Raw genomic sequence first — 17,894 nt, 5'->3', positions numbered from 1 at the left:
ATAAGAAAAAAAAACTATAAGCCTGGCACCCTCACAAGGCCAGTTGAACTGAAAATGGAGGAATGGATGACGAGCAGCAGAAATATGCGTTGCAACTCGTACTTGCAGTAGCCCGACGACAATCAGAAGCCGACACGACCAGACTCCCTCTGATGGCTGATAACGCAAACCGGTCTGTCTTGAGAGGATAGAGTCCCAAGACGTGGGGATGTGTTTACCGCTTGGGAGGCGAGAGTCTTTTTGGCAGTTAAGCTATTTTTGTATTTTCCTTCCTTAGAAAGTAGAAACTAAACGGTCAATAATATAAACGCATGATGTATTTGCATCGATACCCCAGTCATTAGTAATGCTGGAGAAACAATTGAAATATACCCGTTTTCGATTAACTGCATGGGTCCTCTTTATTCTGACTATAACATTTTTTCCTGACGTCAATTTGATGGATTTTAGCGTTTACTGAAGAAAGAGGTGCAATAGATAACTTAAAGAGATCGCTATATTGTTGGTCAAGAGGCATCAAGAAACTCATTGAACGATATTTTGATTTTTAATTTGACTAAAATAATGTAATTGTTTTGCAGTTATCAACTGGGTACGGATCAGTTAAACTCTCCCCAATTCTCCCCAATAACAGAAGATACACTCCTTTCGGTTATTGTTTTATTAAATTAATCTGTCAAGCATCTAACAATGAAAACATAACTTTAAAACGTTTAGTTAAATTAATTGCATAGTCTCAAGTTGCTGTACTCACATCCTTATCGTGTCTTGGACAGAATTAAAGTTTCTTTTTAATTAAGATTGACTAAGGCTATTACTCTTAAGAAGTCTAGACAGTACAATGGTTGTCAACGGAAAGGACATTATTATTCATATGGAATATTAAACTATAGTTCTGCTAACTAAACTTTTTATCAAGAAAATTAGCTTCATATTGGAAGACACAGATTTAATAGTAGTTCCCTGCTGCGGATATATCCCTATTACAACGTTAAAAAACCATGGTCTAGTTCTCACGTTCTCATTTACATTTCTACCCTAGTTTTTCGTGACATACTCAGATGCCTTTCAAATTTATACCACTCAGTATGTGCATTGTTTGGAAAATGAATGTTGATTACAGCTTCTTTCGAAACCTGATTTACGCCACCGACGGACGCTCTATTTATTTCAACATTTGACAGAACTGTGTTAAAAATGAAGCACCGCCGCTGGGAGGCAGCCGTCGCTCGGATTACATCAGATTCATGGTTAGCAACGGGTTTTCGCTGAATGATTTCATTCATCATACCCAGAATGCACAGAGAGACACTAAAATAGCAAGATTTTCAGGTATCATGGCGTTTGCTACCTCTGCTTGAGCCGTCTCCCCGTTTGCTGGAAAGGATTTACAAAGAACAAGAGAGCAACGCCAGTGAAGCGAGTCCGACAAATTAAGCGCACCACTGATGTTCTGCTGACCAGGATTAGACCAACGCTGGATAGACCGTCATGGCAGCGTCCGAGCTGTACACAAAGGTAATGCTGGATTTTGTATTCCGCTTGACGGTGCGGCGTTCAGATTGCAGCTGCAGCTTTTGCATGTTACTGTTTCCCAGCAGCCGTCCCGTGTTTTGGGATGCGCGTCTGAGTTAAGATTGTATTTCCCGTTCTGTGATGTTGTCCCCCCCCCCACAGAAAAAGAGCAAACCAGCTGCCGGTGGAGCAGACGATTGAACAATGGCCAGGCAGGCAGGAATGAATGAATGACATCTTTTGATTTTTGGTTCTCCGCAGTTTAATGTACCACTGAATTGCGTGTGTGCGATGTGGCGCTGAAACGAGACTTTTGGTGCTACAGTGCTGCTGCTGCAGGACACCGTTTTTTATTCCTTTAAAAAAAAAATCAGTGTCTTACGAATGCTTGTCTGATTCACCCGAGGGCAGTTAAATTAACCGGTACTTGCACAGCTCTGTCCTTCAAATGTGCTCAGAGACGTTAAATTCTACCATATTCTCGGAATTATTTTTTCAAGTCAAGGGGAGAATGGATGTAATTATTGTTTTTTTTTCAGAGTATAGCTATTTTCCTATAAATTAGATTGAGCACATTTAATGCTTATGCGTAACTGTGGAGTGTCAGGGGGCGATGGTTGCAGAAAATACTGCTGATGGAAAATCAAGTGCTACTAACGAACCTCCTTTAGAATTTAACATTCTTTAAGGATATGGACGAGTAACAGTCCGGAATAAGGCTGTTTTTTCGAGGGCTGCATCTTCAGCCCGGTGTTTACTGTGTGTGCGAGTCGGACTGTGAAGTTGAACGAAGAACGCAGGATAGGTACGGCTGTGATGCTGAGCCAGGCCATTTCCATCAGTGACGATGCACTGTGGCGCAAGGTGCCCCAGCCACCTTGCCTTAACGCTGTGCAAACCGCTGCCTCTTTTTGTGCTGTGAAATCAGCACAAGGCAACCCGGTAATGGATGAGCTGTTGATTGGATTCACTGTACACCGTTGACAGATTCATCTCCATAGAATGCAGTTGATTGAAACTGGATTTATTAGACCGTAATTATTACTGTACATTCTCTGTGTAGAGGCGCGCTATTATGTTGTTACACGATATAAATACATGCTAATGTACAGTTCCGTTATTATTTTTGCTTGAAAAACACAGTCAGATCATAACCCATTAACTAATTAAGCACCTTGGAGAGCAGCTTTGTTAGTCCTGGTTCAGGCTGCTGGCCCAGAGGAGTAGTGGCAACATCACAGTCCATGGACTGGAGTCTAATGAACTGCATGCCCTCAGTCCTGCATTGCTGATCAAATTGGCCTTATCACTACTCTATGCAATATATTGAAGTGTAAGGTCAACAGAATTTATTTTCTTATCTAAAAAATAGATTACTTTTAATAGTGTGACTGGAACTATAGGAATCGCATGCTATGAATATGAGCATGGTTTATAGACTAGGTTTTATGAAAAAGTATTTTTTCTTCATCTGTGCATATTTTTATTAGGCCATATTCACAGCACATCCTGTAATCTAAGCAGTGGCAGGAAGGAGAAAAGCATAACTTTAAGTTTAGTAATTGCAGTATTCCAGGGCAGAATAAATAGTCCATTTGTCTTAAGCCAGCGTGTGAGAACTTCATTAGCTTTGTAAACATCTCTAAGGGTTTCACAGCTGACAGACACAGGAATGTTCAGGCATACTTTAGTCATCAGTGTTTGCCTGTGCTTGTACCAAGCTTGCATTCAGCTGTCCACATCTGCCTTTGTGTAACCTGTGTGTTACAAAAAAAGTTAATTGGTTTTTGCAAAGAAAATGCTCAGAATGTTCTTGTTCTTAGAACAAGTTATAGCAAGATTGAGGCAGATTCATGAAATCGAATTATTTTGTCCATCTCTTGAAGCAGAAACAGAAACGAAATGCGCCAAACAAAACACATTCTTGGCTGTTCACGCAAAATAAAAGCATGGTTGCATTAGGCATGGTGGTAGCGAAGATGGGACTGATACCGAGGTCCTTGCGATTTGTTTAATCTTGCTGTCTGCAGTCCCTTCCCTGAGGAAATGATGTAATAGCAATGCAGTGCTCTGTTTGGTCTAGAAGTGTAATGAGCCTCTTACCAAACCTTGAGTTCCTAACCACAAAGAGGCAGTGAGCACAGATGATGTAAGGCTCAGGCAGAGCCAGCAGCTCATGGACTTGGCCTACGCCTTCACTGGCACAGCAGCTCCTGATAGGGATGCATGGCTACAGATTTCTACAGTTTCTGCACCTTCGAAACTAGGGCGTACCAGTGCATGCAGATTGCACAAGATGGGCTCATTTCTCACTTCTTCTCACCTTCTCCCTCAAATAAGGAATGCACCTGGTTTAACGTAATGTATTTAAAAAATGAAAAATGCCAACAAAAAAGGTTAATGCAGAAATAAACACAAATGTATGACAAGGAAGTTGTGGTCTAGTCATTGAAACAGATGATTTTAGCCATACATACACATGCTTTAAATAGAGTAATTCTGCAGTATGCAATATTGTTCTCTCTTTATTCAGCATGTCTTTAACAGAGTGCTTTGCTGCTGTGTGACTTTGCTGGTTCTCCACTGAAATATTGCAACGTCAGTTCAGTACTATGCCTTTGAATGTATTTATGCACGGAATGTTCAGCAGAACTTTATTTGATTGTATGCCCAAGTCCTGTGTCCCCTAACATATTATTTTTCCGTAATTGGTCCAGCTTTCAAATTAATAGAAATGTGTGGGTTTCCAAGCTTAGGAAGAAAAGCAGTTTCTGTGCTCTGCATTAACTCCTTGCCTTGGAGGCAATTGGTGATCCACTATCTTGTAGACCATGAATTGTCATAAGACCAGCTGTGTTCATAATTGTCTTACTACGTAGCCCATTCGAAAACACTCTCCCCTTTGTGCTCTAAATGGGAAAATAAAATGCCATTGAAAGATAACTGAGTACACATCATAGCAATCAGAAATTCGCCACTCGTACTGGGCTGTGTCTGTGCTCTGGAGGGCTGTGGAAGTGTCCTTCAGCTCCTAGTCTCACTGGTGATAAGTCCAGCAGTGTGGAATATCAAGATTCTTGTAGCTACAGTAGAAGCCCGTAAACACTTGTAGCTGCAATGGAAAGCCTTCATCAAGTGTGACTTCAACCAATCCATTTTCTCTGTGCTGGCTGCATTTCATGTCTCAACAAAGTTATTAAGCTCGTCAGTAAATAGTGCTTTCAAAGAGCTTGAAGATGAACCAGGAGTTGGATTTTATGTACGTAAAAGTAAGTACCTCCATATCTTGCTTTGTTTGTTGTTCATACATGTGAAGGTAAGCAAAGGAGCTTTTGGTGTGCTTCAGATAGGCAACTGGACATGCCTTTATCATTTCCTGAATTATCTGATTGGGTCTCCAGAGAAATAATTTTGACTTATGATATTTTGGGTACAGAACCTTGGACGTATCACAAATGATCAGATGAGTTATTTTAGGAGGAATTGCTAGTGTTTGCTACTGTCAAACCAGCTGTGGGTTTGACTGTTTTCCCATTTTTAATCATTTGAATTTTCTCTGAGAGTGTACTTTGTATTTTTGATAGCGAGAAGGCAGTATCCTTAACATTGCAGTGTTGTCTTAGGATTAAACAAAATCTCACACTACAGAAGAGTGTTACACCCTACAACTCTGAAGACACCAGGACACATAGCATGCAATGAGTAAAGTGATACCTGAAGTGAGAATTATTACAGAAAGCAAAATAGTTCAAGAACCCTGAAACATGTTGTCTGAAAAGGACTGAAAACGCTAGATGTGCTTTACTGTGTCAGTCCTCTGTTATAATTGCTGTGTGTTAGCAATTGTCACTCCTTAGAATACATCCAGAAAATAAGACCCATTTCTCATGCATGATTATTCTTTTGATAACATTAATAATGGGTGGTACGTGATGCAGCATTGACGCTTTGCAGGGCTGAGCTCTGGGTTCAGATCCTGGGGTGTTCTCTGCACGGAGTTTGTATATTCTTCTTTTGGTCGTGTGGGTTTCCTTCAGGTGCTCTGGCTTCCTTCCACAGTCCAAAGACATACTGTTAGGTCAATTAACATCAGGGAAAGCTGGCCCTGGTGTGTGTTTGTGTTTGTATCTGTGCCCTGAAATGGACGTGTGTCCTGTTCAGGGTGCTGCGTTGTTCCTGTTGCTTGCTATAGGATAGGCTGCATTTTTGGCTTACTGTGATCCTGTAATGGATAATTGGTTAAGAAAATGGTTGGATTTGTAATCATTTTAATTTCCTAACCATGTGTCTGTAATGCATGGGGCAGTCACAGTTACCTGCAGTAGATAAGCAAAGTTGCTGATACTTCTCCTTTTGCTTCTGGGAGCAGGGCTTCACAGATTGAGACAAATACCATGATAACTGGATGGCCAGCCTTCTTTTCTTCCAGCCCCTCATGACGCAGGTGACAGTGGGACCCCTTCTGTTCTTCATTCCATAGCGTTTCCGAGGAGCATCCTCAAACAAGACAGTGTTAACTGTAGAGAGCTACTTAGAACTCACAGTAGATATCTGTGGTAACAGATTCATTTAATAGCAAAAAGGACTGTGGAAAAGAAATCTCAATAGTAAAAGCACAGGAATATATTTACTCCTATTGCCTCTTGTGATGATTTCAGTCCTTCCAGATTAGAGAGGTATGACAAAAGTAGAAGTACTTTGATGCTGTACTATGGAAAGCCTGTCAGTAATGACTTAAAGGGGAGTACAGATTTTATAAATGGGTGATTGTGGGTTTTTTTTGTACTACGGCTGGTGAGAAGTCCTTATAACACAAAACAGAGGAACCATATAGCACAAAACAGGAGGGACCATCCAGAAGACTGGATGTCTTGGGCAATCCAGAAAAGCAGCAGATTCTCACATGAACTTCTGTCATGTGATGAGCTGTTTTGAGTTCATGTTAGATTAGCAGTGGCTCCTTCAGATTTTTGTGTAGTCATGCATAGCCTGAGACTCAGTTACTGCATTGTGATGATTATATCTGCAACTCAGCATTTTAACAGCTATAAGTGGCAGACAGCAAATAGCAGAACTAGACCTATGTGATGATCAGAAAAGGCAGGGGTGCAACGCTGAAAAACTAGTGAGAATATAAATATTATATTAAATATTCTACATATAAGCCTTTTCAATTAATCTGTAGCTCATGTGCTTTCATATATACAGTAGGGGTTTGCATATTTAAGACCACCTTGAAGCAGTTTGTTAAACTTTAACTGCAGTTATGATTCACAGTTAAAAGTATTTTACTTGTGGGAGAGGAAGGTGTATCCAGTTTGCAACACCCTAAGGGTACACTAATTAAATATTTCTGTTACCCATTTTTCAACAGCAGTTGTGAAGCTCTTTGCTGTATATTTCTCAAGACTCCCAAATATGCTGTGATATATTTATGCCATAATGAAAAGAGGTCAAGTTTAAGAACTGTGGTCTCTGTATTTGCAAATAAATATTTTCCAGTGTTCCAAACAAAAGAAGAAATCAAGGTTTGACATTTGAAGTTACGCTTGTTGACGTAGAAGGTTAACTCTCAATCTCCATTTGGCTGAGTACACTTGGAAACACTAGGGACCCAAATGAATTCAGCAACTGCATAACCCTTTATTTTATGCAAAGGAACACAAATGGTTTATTTCATTGCTGAAAAGAAAATAGACTCGGTGTTTGGACTGTGGAGCCTTCTTCAGCCTCCTGAAGAAGGCTCCAGAGTCCAAACGTTGAGTCTCTTTTCTTCTCAGCATGGAATAAAACGTTTAGCTGTTCCTTTGCAGCCTATGCATGCTGACACAGCTACCAACTTGAACTTCTTTCATTTTATGGTTGACTGAAATGTTCACACAGTATTCTAGGGATAGTAGTTTCTAGGCTGATATTTAAAATTACTGGGACATTATGCAAATATCTTCCTGTTAAAATCCTCTTGTAATTTCTTTATTTCACTGATGTAATCATAAGAGGATAAAAATGGGTTGCAAATAAAAGAAGCCTGTTCAGACCATTGGCCTTGTTTGGTTGCTAGACATAAGCGAGTATCTCAGCCAGCTATAACTTGAACAAAGCCACAGTATCGACTTCAACCACATGGCTCGATAGCTTATTCCACACTTCCACAACCCTTTGTGTAAAGAAGTGCCTTGAACACTTGAATGGGGAGCCCTTATAGTCTCACTTTCTGAGACTAAATTTTCAAAAAGATTCAGTTCTTTTAACTTGTGAGTGTACGATGTTCTTTTATTCCGGAGCAGTAAGTGTTTTTCGTATCATGACCAAAACATTACACATTATTCTCAATGTGATCTTACAAGTGTGTTGTACAAAGCTTAACAAATCACCCCCTTTGAATTCTTTGCTTTTAATTATACATCCTAAAAATCAGCTTTCCTTTTACTTTTTCACACATTGTCTGAAAGATGTTAATGAAGTCAACCTAAACACAAGTCTTTTTCATAACTAGCTTTTCCAAGGCTTAAATTTCCCATTTCATATCTGTAGTTTCTCTTTGTAGTAGTAGAGTACAGTGTTACTTGCTAGGTGTTTGCCCAGTCTTGAATTATAGCTGTTTTTAATTTCCTGTAGCGTCTATAGTATTTGCAAATTATCCTCTTTTGGGATGATCTGCAAATATGACAATATAGTTTACTCACCATATTGTATCATTACTGATAATTAAGGAAGAGCATTGGTCCTAGCGTAGATCCATGTGGTACTCCTTTAATAACATCACCATCTTCAGGACATGTTTACATGTTTACATGATTACATGTTATTTAAGTTATGTTATTACATGTTACTGTTATTGCTATTGTGTAACTTCTGTCCTATTTATATACTGCACCTGAGTGACTAATGAGAAACACTTTTCATTATACTATGCACCTGTGTAAGTTTAATGACAATAAAGTTGAATTGAATTGATTTGAATTCAGTATTTACCTCTTATCTGTTTTCTTTCCTATCCATTAACCACTTCTCAATCCAAACACTCAATGCACATTATTTTGGAAATATTGCCTGCAATTTCTAAATTGCTTTCATAAGCACAATTATCAAACACATTTTTCAGTCTAAATACAGCATATCATATCGTGTATTACTATTGATTCTTGTACAAAGAACTATAAGAAGTAAGTAAGCTATATTTAACTTTTCTAAAACCATGCTGACTGCCCCCTGGGATATATTTCCATGTGGATGAATGAGTAGAATACCATCAGGCCCAGGGCAGTAATTAGAATAATGGGGTTTTTCTCAGGCAGAGCTTTCTGTTTGCCTTCTGTCATTACCGACATGGTCAATTTGTTGCCATTTTGCAGCAAGTCAGACTTGTGTAGTAGCAATGTCACATTTTACATAAGAATCTAGTAGCAATGGTAAAAAATGAGACCTGGGGCCTCATACTAAATGGTGTCCCAATAGATGCATGAAATAACCACAAGAGAGTCTGTATTCACCAACAATGTAGGGCCCACAATGGGCCCACAATGTAGATGAGCACAAAGGGCTTTTGATGAGCTTTTGGTTAGCACAGTTACACACCCTCCGTTAATAAGGGTGTGTGCCTTAAGCAGATGTTCCTTACCAGGAAGTGCACCTGATGGTAATGCACATCAAGCTGGTGTTTGTTGCTTCATGTTGGCACCATTGATTATAAAAGATGTGTGCCTTATTGGCAGAACGTTTGTGTGAATCCTTTGTGCATACTGCTATCCACATGATTTGTTTACTTGTACCTAGGTTGGCTGGGCGGCACATTGGTTAGCATTGCTGTCTCGCAGTGCTGTAGTCCTCAGTGAAATCCTGGACCCTGGGTGCTGTGGGTGCTATCGGAGTTTGTGTGTTCTCCCTGTGTTCGCATGGGTTTCCTCCAGGTGCTCCTGTTTCCTCGCACAGTCCAAAAACAGACACGTAGGTTAATTAGCGTCTGAGAAAATTGGCCCTGGTGTGAGTGTGTCTGTCTGTGTGTGGTCTGTCCAGGGTGTATCCTGCCTTGCGCCAGTTGCTTGCCGGGATAGTCTCCTGCTCTCCCACAATCGTGTATTTCTAAGTGGTTAGAAAATGGATGGGTAGATATGCATTTTATATACTCAATATATGTAGATGTGCACATTGTAAATGTTTTTTCAATTCTGTGTGCATGTAAGGATTTCAGACACTTCTTTTTTGTGGTTTGTAAATACAGAGTTTAATTTCACAGCTCTTATCTTTTGCTTTCAGACTCTTCTCATTTGCAGTAGAACCTTTTGTGAAGGAGGGCCTTTACTAGCTCAACAGGCTGCTTAAGTATATGTGTGAACAGAGTGAGCTTCAAACATGAAAACTGCACGCTTGGACATGGAGAACGATATCTCGCTCCTCTGTATACGTGTGTATGGCTGGACTGACAAATAAACTTACTCTTAATAGAGAAGGAAATCTGTCCATCAAGGTAATGTTTCCAAAGGTCACACTTTAAAACAGTTATTCTCTCTCCAGCCTGGAAGGCTGCAGCCCACCAGATTTCACAGGTTATTTGTAATCCTCAATGAACAAAGGCCTGGAAACATTGTTTATGTAGACTGATTAAGTAAACAGCCAATCCAAATGAACTCATGAAGAGCCCAGGATGGAATGAAATTTTGTGGACAGAACCCAGGGGTGAATATCAGTGAATTAAAACACTGGAAGAATTCAACTAATGTCATCTCTAAGGTATTTAAAGGCTAATGCTGCAAAAATGAAGTTAAGATTCTCATGATTTTCTGTGGCCACTCTTTTAAATGTAATGTTTGGAAGTTTTGAAGTTCTGGAACTAAAGAGATAGAAAGAGATGAAAGTTTTTCACTTTATTGTGTCTTGAGGGCATACCCAGCCAGAAAGAAAAATGCACGAGTAACGTAATGAAGGCGGCTCCCGAAGATGTCACCTGGGCCTGTGATTTGCCTGAGCCTGCTCTCATTAGCCCAACAGCCAAGTGAGGAGACCATCCCTGTTCTTTCTTGGTGTTGAGACACAGGCAGAAATGTCTGGATTTGCAAGCACTTACAAGTTCAAAATATGAATGTACCAGTTAATCTGCCTCCGTCCCATTCCTACAAGTCCAATTGAACTAGTTCTTTGAACTGCTCATTTTAAATAATATGTTCTCTCAGTTTATATTATGTTTGGATTATCACAGAGTCTGTCTAAACGTTTGTTTTATTTACTGATGGGTCAAAAAGTGCGATACGTACTGTACTCATGAAAAGATTAAATTAAGTACAGACACTCCAGTTTCCACATTTTAATCTCTTGGTATTTATTCCAAATCAGTCGATTCCTGTCTGAAGTCTATGGTATTTCTAACATTCCGACATTTTTAAAAATGTTAAAGACGAACATTAGCAACTCTGCAAGGAAGCCATGCACTGTGCCACCGTGTGGCCCTATTACAGTTTTAATTACAGTTAATTTAGATGTACGTCTTTTCAGAAGCACTGTTCCGTACATCCATGTGTGATTTAAGGATATCCCAGCCCATGCATGAAACACATTAAGAAAACTAAGAAAAGAAGACTGATGGTAACTGAGGAATCATTAGTTAACAGGAGCAGCCCAGGGCTCAGCTGCACAGACACATCATAAAACACAAAGGTCACATACAGACAAATACAAATGTGCCCTATCACTGGACACTCCCTGAATGTTTTTAGAAAAAGTATTGCCCCCAGCTGCATCCCAATCAGGACTCCTAGGCAGCACATTTAGTTCTGTTTCTAATATAAGGGGACTGGCGGGGGACTGATTTTAGATGAAAGACAGGACCCCATGGTGTTGGAATTGTTCCCCATGGTGGCAAATGGAGCTGAAGGCCAGAGGGGAGTAGACATATAAATTAAAAACATTTAATGAGTGGGTAGGTCTACCTCAAATCCTGAAGATGTTGCAAAGAGTATGACAATTTTTTGTGAACCAGGATGCTCCAGAATCTTCACATGTCCTAGGTGCCTTCAGGAGAGTAGCTAAAGGCTTAATATTTAACATTAAGTACAGCCAGTTTACCAGAAGAGCTCCTTGTGGCTTTGTGGCTGTCACAGGAAGCCTTGGCAGCTTACTACTCCATATGCAACTAGTCAGAACAGAACTGGTGTTGCAGCAATAGAGCTCAGGTAGAGGTGCTGTCTAATCACAGAGACTTACATATTTGCATAAAGATAAACAGGCACCTTTATCTGCTGCATAGTTATAGGAACATTTAAAAACAGTCTGTTCAGTGGTCAACTGTGGCTGTTTTGAGTGGGCTTAAGAATTCCTTGCTCTTGGACAAATCTGTTTCGAATTCCGTAAAATCTTAATGAGTTTGTGACATTATTACTGTTCTTGATCTTCTCAAAAGATGGTGTAAACTGGTTTTGTTTGAGTCTTAGTGCTAGTTCCGAATTAGGGCATTCTGCATGTTTGTCATTCAGCTGCCTTGTCTTTATTAGGAATTATGGGAAGGTGTCCAGCCTTGCTCTCCTGGAAGTTACATATTTGTTTTCTGCTACGGAATAATAGTTTCTTACTGAGAAATCCATCCGTTTCAGTTTGTGTTCAGATTAGAAGGAGAAGACATGCAACATCCCTTAATAATGCATTTAGGAACCTCCCACAAAGAATGAGAGTTGACGTCAGGACTGTTCCTCATTTTCAAAAATATCTTTATATAACAGCAAGCTCCTTAAGCACTAACTACAAATGCAGTCTTAGAAGCTTGAACAGAGAACTGTACTGAATAGCAGAGATAAACAGCAACCACAGCCCTCCTGTGACCCTCATTGCCTTACATTCTCTTCATTGCCTGAAAGTATTATTTTCCATTGATTTGAACCAACATAAGAACATAGACCCACAAACCCAGAATTCTGCATTTGGCACCGCCTGTCACACACCAACAGTGTTATAAAGTGAGCCCTCCCTCAAGAAAATGAACAGAATGGAATAGAACAGATAGCCCCCTCAATGACTGTCATTGAATTGGATCATCTGCTGCACCGCAAAAGGTTTATTTGCAATGGAAAGAACAGACTTGAGAGGAAAAGACATCAAACAGGATCTGATGATAAAGTAACATGTCCTGTCCATAGCCTTTTCGGTAAAAATGTTTGTAAAAAGTTAAAATGATCATTTTTTTCTACACCCTCTGGAAGGTTGACTGGTTATATCTACTAGGGTATCTCATTTTCCCATTCTTGGTTCTGGAACTGAACCACTTGGCAAATGTCTGTTCGCTTGCTTTCTTTGTCTGCACAGCAGATAGCAGCTGTGATCTTCTCCTCCAATTGCTGAAGGTGAGCCTGCAGTTCCCAGAGTGGCTCAGACAGCTGTAACATCCGCAAAGGGATCAGCTTTCTGTGACCCCCTGTGGCAGCCTGCAATAAAATCCCTCAGCAAGCAAAGCAGTCACTCATGGATGCTGGGCAGTGCTCCCCCAGTGAATTATCACAGGAAATCGCTGTGTCTGTACCTGTTGGCTTGTACAGAGGTTAGGGGCTGCTTCTTGAGTTTTTTCCTGCTCTTGGGTCCTCTGGCCCCATGGCTTACAAGTTCCACTTCTAAGGGGTCTACATGTACAATAAACAAGAAGAAAAGCCATAACGAAAAACCTGACCAAATGATAAAAAGGAAATGGGTGGTGGGATGCAGCAGCCACTGTATTATACCACGATCATAGTAGGAAATAGCCAGAAGTCCCTTCTATGATTATTTTTTATTGCCAAAGTAATTTGAAGCAAACCAGAGTTGCACAATCTTCCATGGTTTGACCCATTTGAATATTTTTCATAAACCTTTTTAATTTTCGATGTGATTGGATTATATATATATAAATATAGGTATAATAGGTAAAAATGACATAAATACCTTATTTCAGCAGATGTGTAGACGATGGTTTACAATCGAGGTGTACTGTATATGACTGGACATGGTTTTAAGAATATTGGATTATCTTTAAGGACAGCACAGTGGCGCAGTGGTATTGAAGACCTAAAGTGAGAGTAGTTACAGTAGCTCTGCTGGGTTTGGTTATTGTCTGGGGTACCCTCTGTATGGGGTTTGCATGGGTTGTGTTTGTCTGGTTTTCCAGTTGCAGTTTTCTTCTGACTCCCAAATCACACTGCTTAGGTGTGGTTGGCTGCTCTAACCTGTCCTCCTCTGGGGCTGGATGTGTGATTTCTGGTTCCCATTGATGAATGATAGCTTGAGCTGCGGAATCCTGGTAACACGAGGCACATGGGATAGATGGTGAAATTATTTCTAAAAATCAATGCAATAACTCCAGTCACCGAGATTTCCTGATCCTGCCTCTAAGGGTTTATGAATATGTGTTTAAATTGCAGCAGTGAATGATTTTTACTTCTGGCCTGAAATTTGTTTTTGAATGGCAAGGGACTATATGTGGAAATAGTTTTGCTTTCAGTGTAATATTTATTGCAAAATCTAAACTTGTCTGTCAAGTTAATCTTAATTTCCCAGTGAAAATCAACTCCTGACAAAGTTATATTTTTGAAGTTTTGTGATGCTTGTTCAATAATACTTAATTAATGTGAAATTAATTAAGTGAAATTAATGTGAAAATAAAGGACATACAAGATTGTAAACTTCACAATGAGCAAAATATGTTTTGAAAGGTGAACGATTTGATGTAGAGGAGAGTAATGTGGCCAAATGCTATAGGTTCTTAAGGGTTTCTCTCTGCAAATGTCAGCTCGTAGTGTTGTGCTTCTGTGCCCACAGTAGAAATATGATGGGAAAATATTGCAAGAATGGTTATAAGCAAGACGAATCCTCTCTAGCCCATTTGCTTGCTATTAGTTAAATCATCCAAGCATCTCAGCCAGGTGTTTCTTGGAAGAAGCCAGGGTATCAGCTTCAAAAACAGGGCTGTGTAGTGTTTTCCACTGAGTTGACTTTTTCAGTAACTTTGAGGATTTTGAATACTTGGTTCAGGTCTTTTCTGCTCATGGCTAAAAAGGTTGAGCACTTTAAACCAGTCAGAGTAGGACATTCCTACATTGTACAATTTTTACAACATCTTTTCGATTGAACTTCTCAACTTTTAACTATACTGTATATCCTACAATTTGGTTTTCCTTTTTATTGCTTCCCCACAGCATCTAAAAATAATATGCTGTCAGCGGGTTATTGGACTGTTTTGAGAAGCCTTAGGTAGTGAAAGGAAAATAAAGTACAGCGCTTGTCTCTGCGTTAGTCTAATTCTTTAAGACCTTTTTTTCAGCAGGTGTGATTTCTCTTGTTCTTCCTTTTTCTACACATTGTGAAAACATCTTGGTTTTCTGAGAGGTTTTCAGTGCATGCTGCCCGAACAGGCCTGAAGTAAAAAAAAAGCACCACTCGCAGCCCCAGACATCAGACCCAGTGCGTTCGGCCCCCGAGTCACAAGACCTGGTATCACAAGGAGGATTATTGCTTGTTATTCCACCTTCCCCATCACTTGTTCAAGAGCCAGCTGAGGGAGGTTCCTAGGCCTTCCGTCAGATGTGAACAGAGCAACGTGGAGATCAGCGTCTCGACTGACACGCGGAAAGATTTTTCTTTCAATTTTTTCCTCAGTTCCTCCTTTAATTCTGATGCTCTTTCGAACTGTGGTGGGGATCCCTGTTGTTTCAGTGCCTTAAGTGATCATCAGATATGTCAGGTCTCTCTGGTAGATTGCTACCAGATTTCTTTGCCCTTTACCATCTCTGATCTTCCAGACACTTGGATTGGAATGTTAATAAATGTGCACCTTGCTAAATGACACTGCTTCAACAGCTGAGACAAGCATTAGACTGACAGCTTGTCATTCAAGTCCTTATTTGCTTTGTATCGGTATCCTGGGGTTGTTTTGTCCTTCTTATCCTTCTTTGAATAGCCTAAATTAATAATTTCCTAATTATTCTGCATCCCAGGAATCCTACTTTTATCTGCACCATTATCTTTTTAGAAAACATACTATTGCTTTTGAATTGAACCCTTTCCTGAGTGAAATACTGCACTTGTTCTCCTGCTGTTAGTCGGTGAGTGACACAATCACATGGGCACAAGCTGAAGGGAACACAGGTTCAGCACTATGGAGCTACACCAAGGCCAGGACTGTACAGGTAATAGAAAAGAACGCTTCCCAGCCTCCAGCTCTGAATCGTCTTAAGCCTGCTCTTGAATGTCACTTTCAAGGTTTTTACAGACTGGTAGTAGATTCTGCAGAATCTCTCAAGGCTTCAAAGAAATATTATGTTGTAACAGAAAAGCAAATGCACTACGTGGAATTAGTAGGTTATAACTCCTGTTGAGACACTGTGCTCACGCAGTGCCTTACATCCCTGTGAGCTATTTTTACAAATTGGGTTCTAGCTCCTTTTTCACTGTTGCTAGGATCCTCAGTAATGAGGCAACAATCCCTTGTGTAATCTACAAGTTAAACACTGCATACATGTTTAACAGGTAAAATACCCATTCAGGGATGAGCAGACATGGAAGGAGACACAGCATCTTTCTTGATAGAGCATGGCTATTTGAAAAAAAGGTGATGGCATTTTTCATCTTATTTATTATTTATGGTGCTTTTAAGATCCCAGATTTTTCTCTTTGAGATACGATGCTTGCACAGTGATGCAGCTGGTGATTTCAGCTTCTATTTCAAGATGTTTCCATCAGTGGGAACAATATGTTTTTTGTTTGTAAACTTACATATGTCTCATGACTGAACAAGTTTACTTCATATAAACTAGTGACTGGTCTGGTGATTTCTACCATCATGACCTCATAAAGTGTAGATGATGACACTATATTTATGTGTACCGGGCATCTGTGCCAGTTTAATTGCTTTTATTGACTTGTCATCCCCACACAGATTCTCAGGCAATCCATTTGTTACCTCTGATGCCAAAGCAGTAATTTGATACGATTTTCCCAGAATCCATTTAGCCTACCCATATGTCTTTGGATTGAGGGTAGAAACTGGAACACCTGGCAAAAACCCATGCAAACATACACAGATAGCACCACAGGAAATGAACCCAGGGCCCCAGCACAGTCAGACAGAAATGCTAACCACTGTTAGTCAGATCTTGTTAAAATAAATTTTCCTCAGTTCTTTCTGGGTGTGGCAAAGTATGGTCTATACAGTTGTACTATGTAAGAAGCTAGAGTAGCCACTGCTCTGCTGAAGAGTACAGTCCCTTAATTCATCTGTGCCTGAGCTTTCCCCTGCTCGATGATTTATTCCTCTTGGGATTACTCAATGACTATAACGCTGTATTTCTGGAAAATCTATTTTTGTCTATTTGCATTATTGAAGTTCATCCTGAATTTCCCGCAAGAGAGACCTTTTGGTACATTTCAAGCATTTTATCTTGGATTTTATCAGCTTTGTCTGGGGGACACATTAGAAGGTTATAGGCAGAAAACATTTAAGATTGTCATATTCAGATGAATTTCAGTATGTGGTGAAAAATCCAGTCATATGTTTTGTACTGTAAAATCTTTAGATTTCTTGCCTGGGATATGTTTTTTGATAGTGAAACAGAACTGAAAGCAAAACAGTATTGGAAGTAAAATACATTTTTATGAAAAAGCTACATTTTTGTGTGGAAAAGGAAAAAAAGAAATCTTGGTTCTCAACAACAAAATGAGTATCCTAGTAGTCATTGGATCCCACAGTAGGTAAATGACAGTATGTTTATGTGCAGTGCGTTTAGGGCCGAGTTCCCTCCAGTAGCTGTGCTGAGTTTATACTGTACTTGCTGTAATCTGGTCTCTCTTGCTTTCTGTTTAAGACACTCAGGTATGCTGCGTCTTCATTTACTGATAGCATGTTTCAGTTCTGTGCTAGGTTGAGTACATTCCTGAACTGCTGGCCTTTGTTTAATGAAAGTAAAAAGAGGAGAAACCAGATTTCTAAGTGCAGCTAGATATTTATCACTGATTTCAAAGTGTTATGGGTTAATACTGATAACAGATTGCCTGCTTATTTTGCCCTTAAAAGAAAATATTTTCTTTCTTTCCTGTTTTACAGATTCTTTGTAGTTTTGGTTATGAGATAAACAATGAACTGTTGTTGAGATTTTAAATATTAAAAAGGCAATTACATTTTTTTAAAGGGCAATTTTGATGGCAATACATGCAACATATTAGCATTGTAAATAGTTTCTTGTTTAATACTTTGGAGGAGCAAGTAAAGGTTATTTCCATCTTAAAGAGTTGAAAGAAATGAAAAACAATGTTTTGGCTGTTGAGGGAAAGTACCAGAGATATAATGCACAGGTAAACAAAATACAGACCAACTGAGAAAGTGTGTCCAGATGACAGGAGATCTGGGGAGAGGTGTGACCCATGTTTAAAGA

At 39.7% G+C, this 17,894-nt stretch overlaps 1 protein-coding gene across 7 annotated transcripts in view; it reads left to right on the top strand.

The window, feature by feature from the left end:
* Positions 1-1,067: 1,067 nt before the first annotated feature.
* Positions 1,068-17,894, top strand: part of myo5aa (myosin VAa) — a 69,335-nt gene continuing 52,508 nt past the window's right edge. For 4 of the 7 annotated variants that reach the window (XM_069190518.1, XM_015342973.2, XM_015342970.2 and 1 more), the window contains exon 1: positions 4,497-4,784. In XM_069190518.1, coding sequence (XP_069046619.1) covers positions 4,752-4,784 — 33 coding nt within the window. In that variant the 5' untranslated portion in view covers positions 4,497-4,751. Of the gene's footprint in view, positions 1,519-4,495; positions 4,785-17,894 lie in introns of those variants that run through there. The other 3 variants (XM_069190516.1, XM_069190514.1, XM_069190515.1) reach the window with 2 other exon arrangements.

This window comes from Lepisosteus oculatus, chromosome 5, assembly GCF_040954835.1.
Source record: "Lepisosteus oculatus isolate fLepOcu1 chromosome 5, fLepOcu1.hap2, whole genome shotgun sequence".
Classification (NCBI taxonomy): Eukaryota; Metazoa; Chordata; class Actinopteri; order Semionotiformes; family Lepisosteidae; genus Lepisosteus; species Lepisosteus oculatus.
Note: the sequence above shows the minus strand (reverse complement) of the source record. Positions and strands in the feature narration are given on the sequence as shown.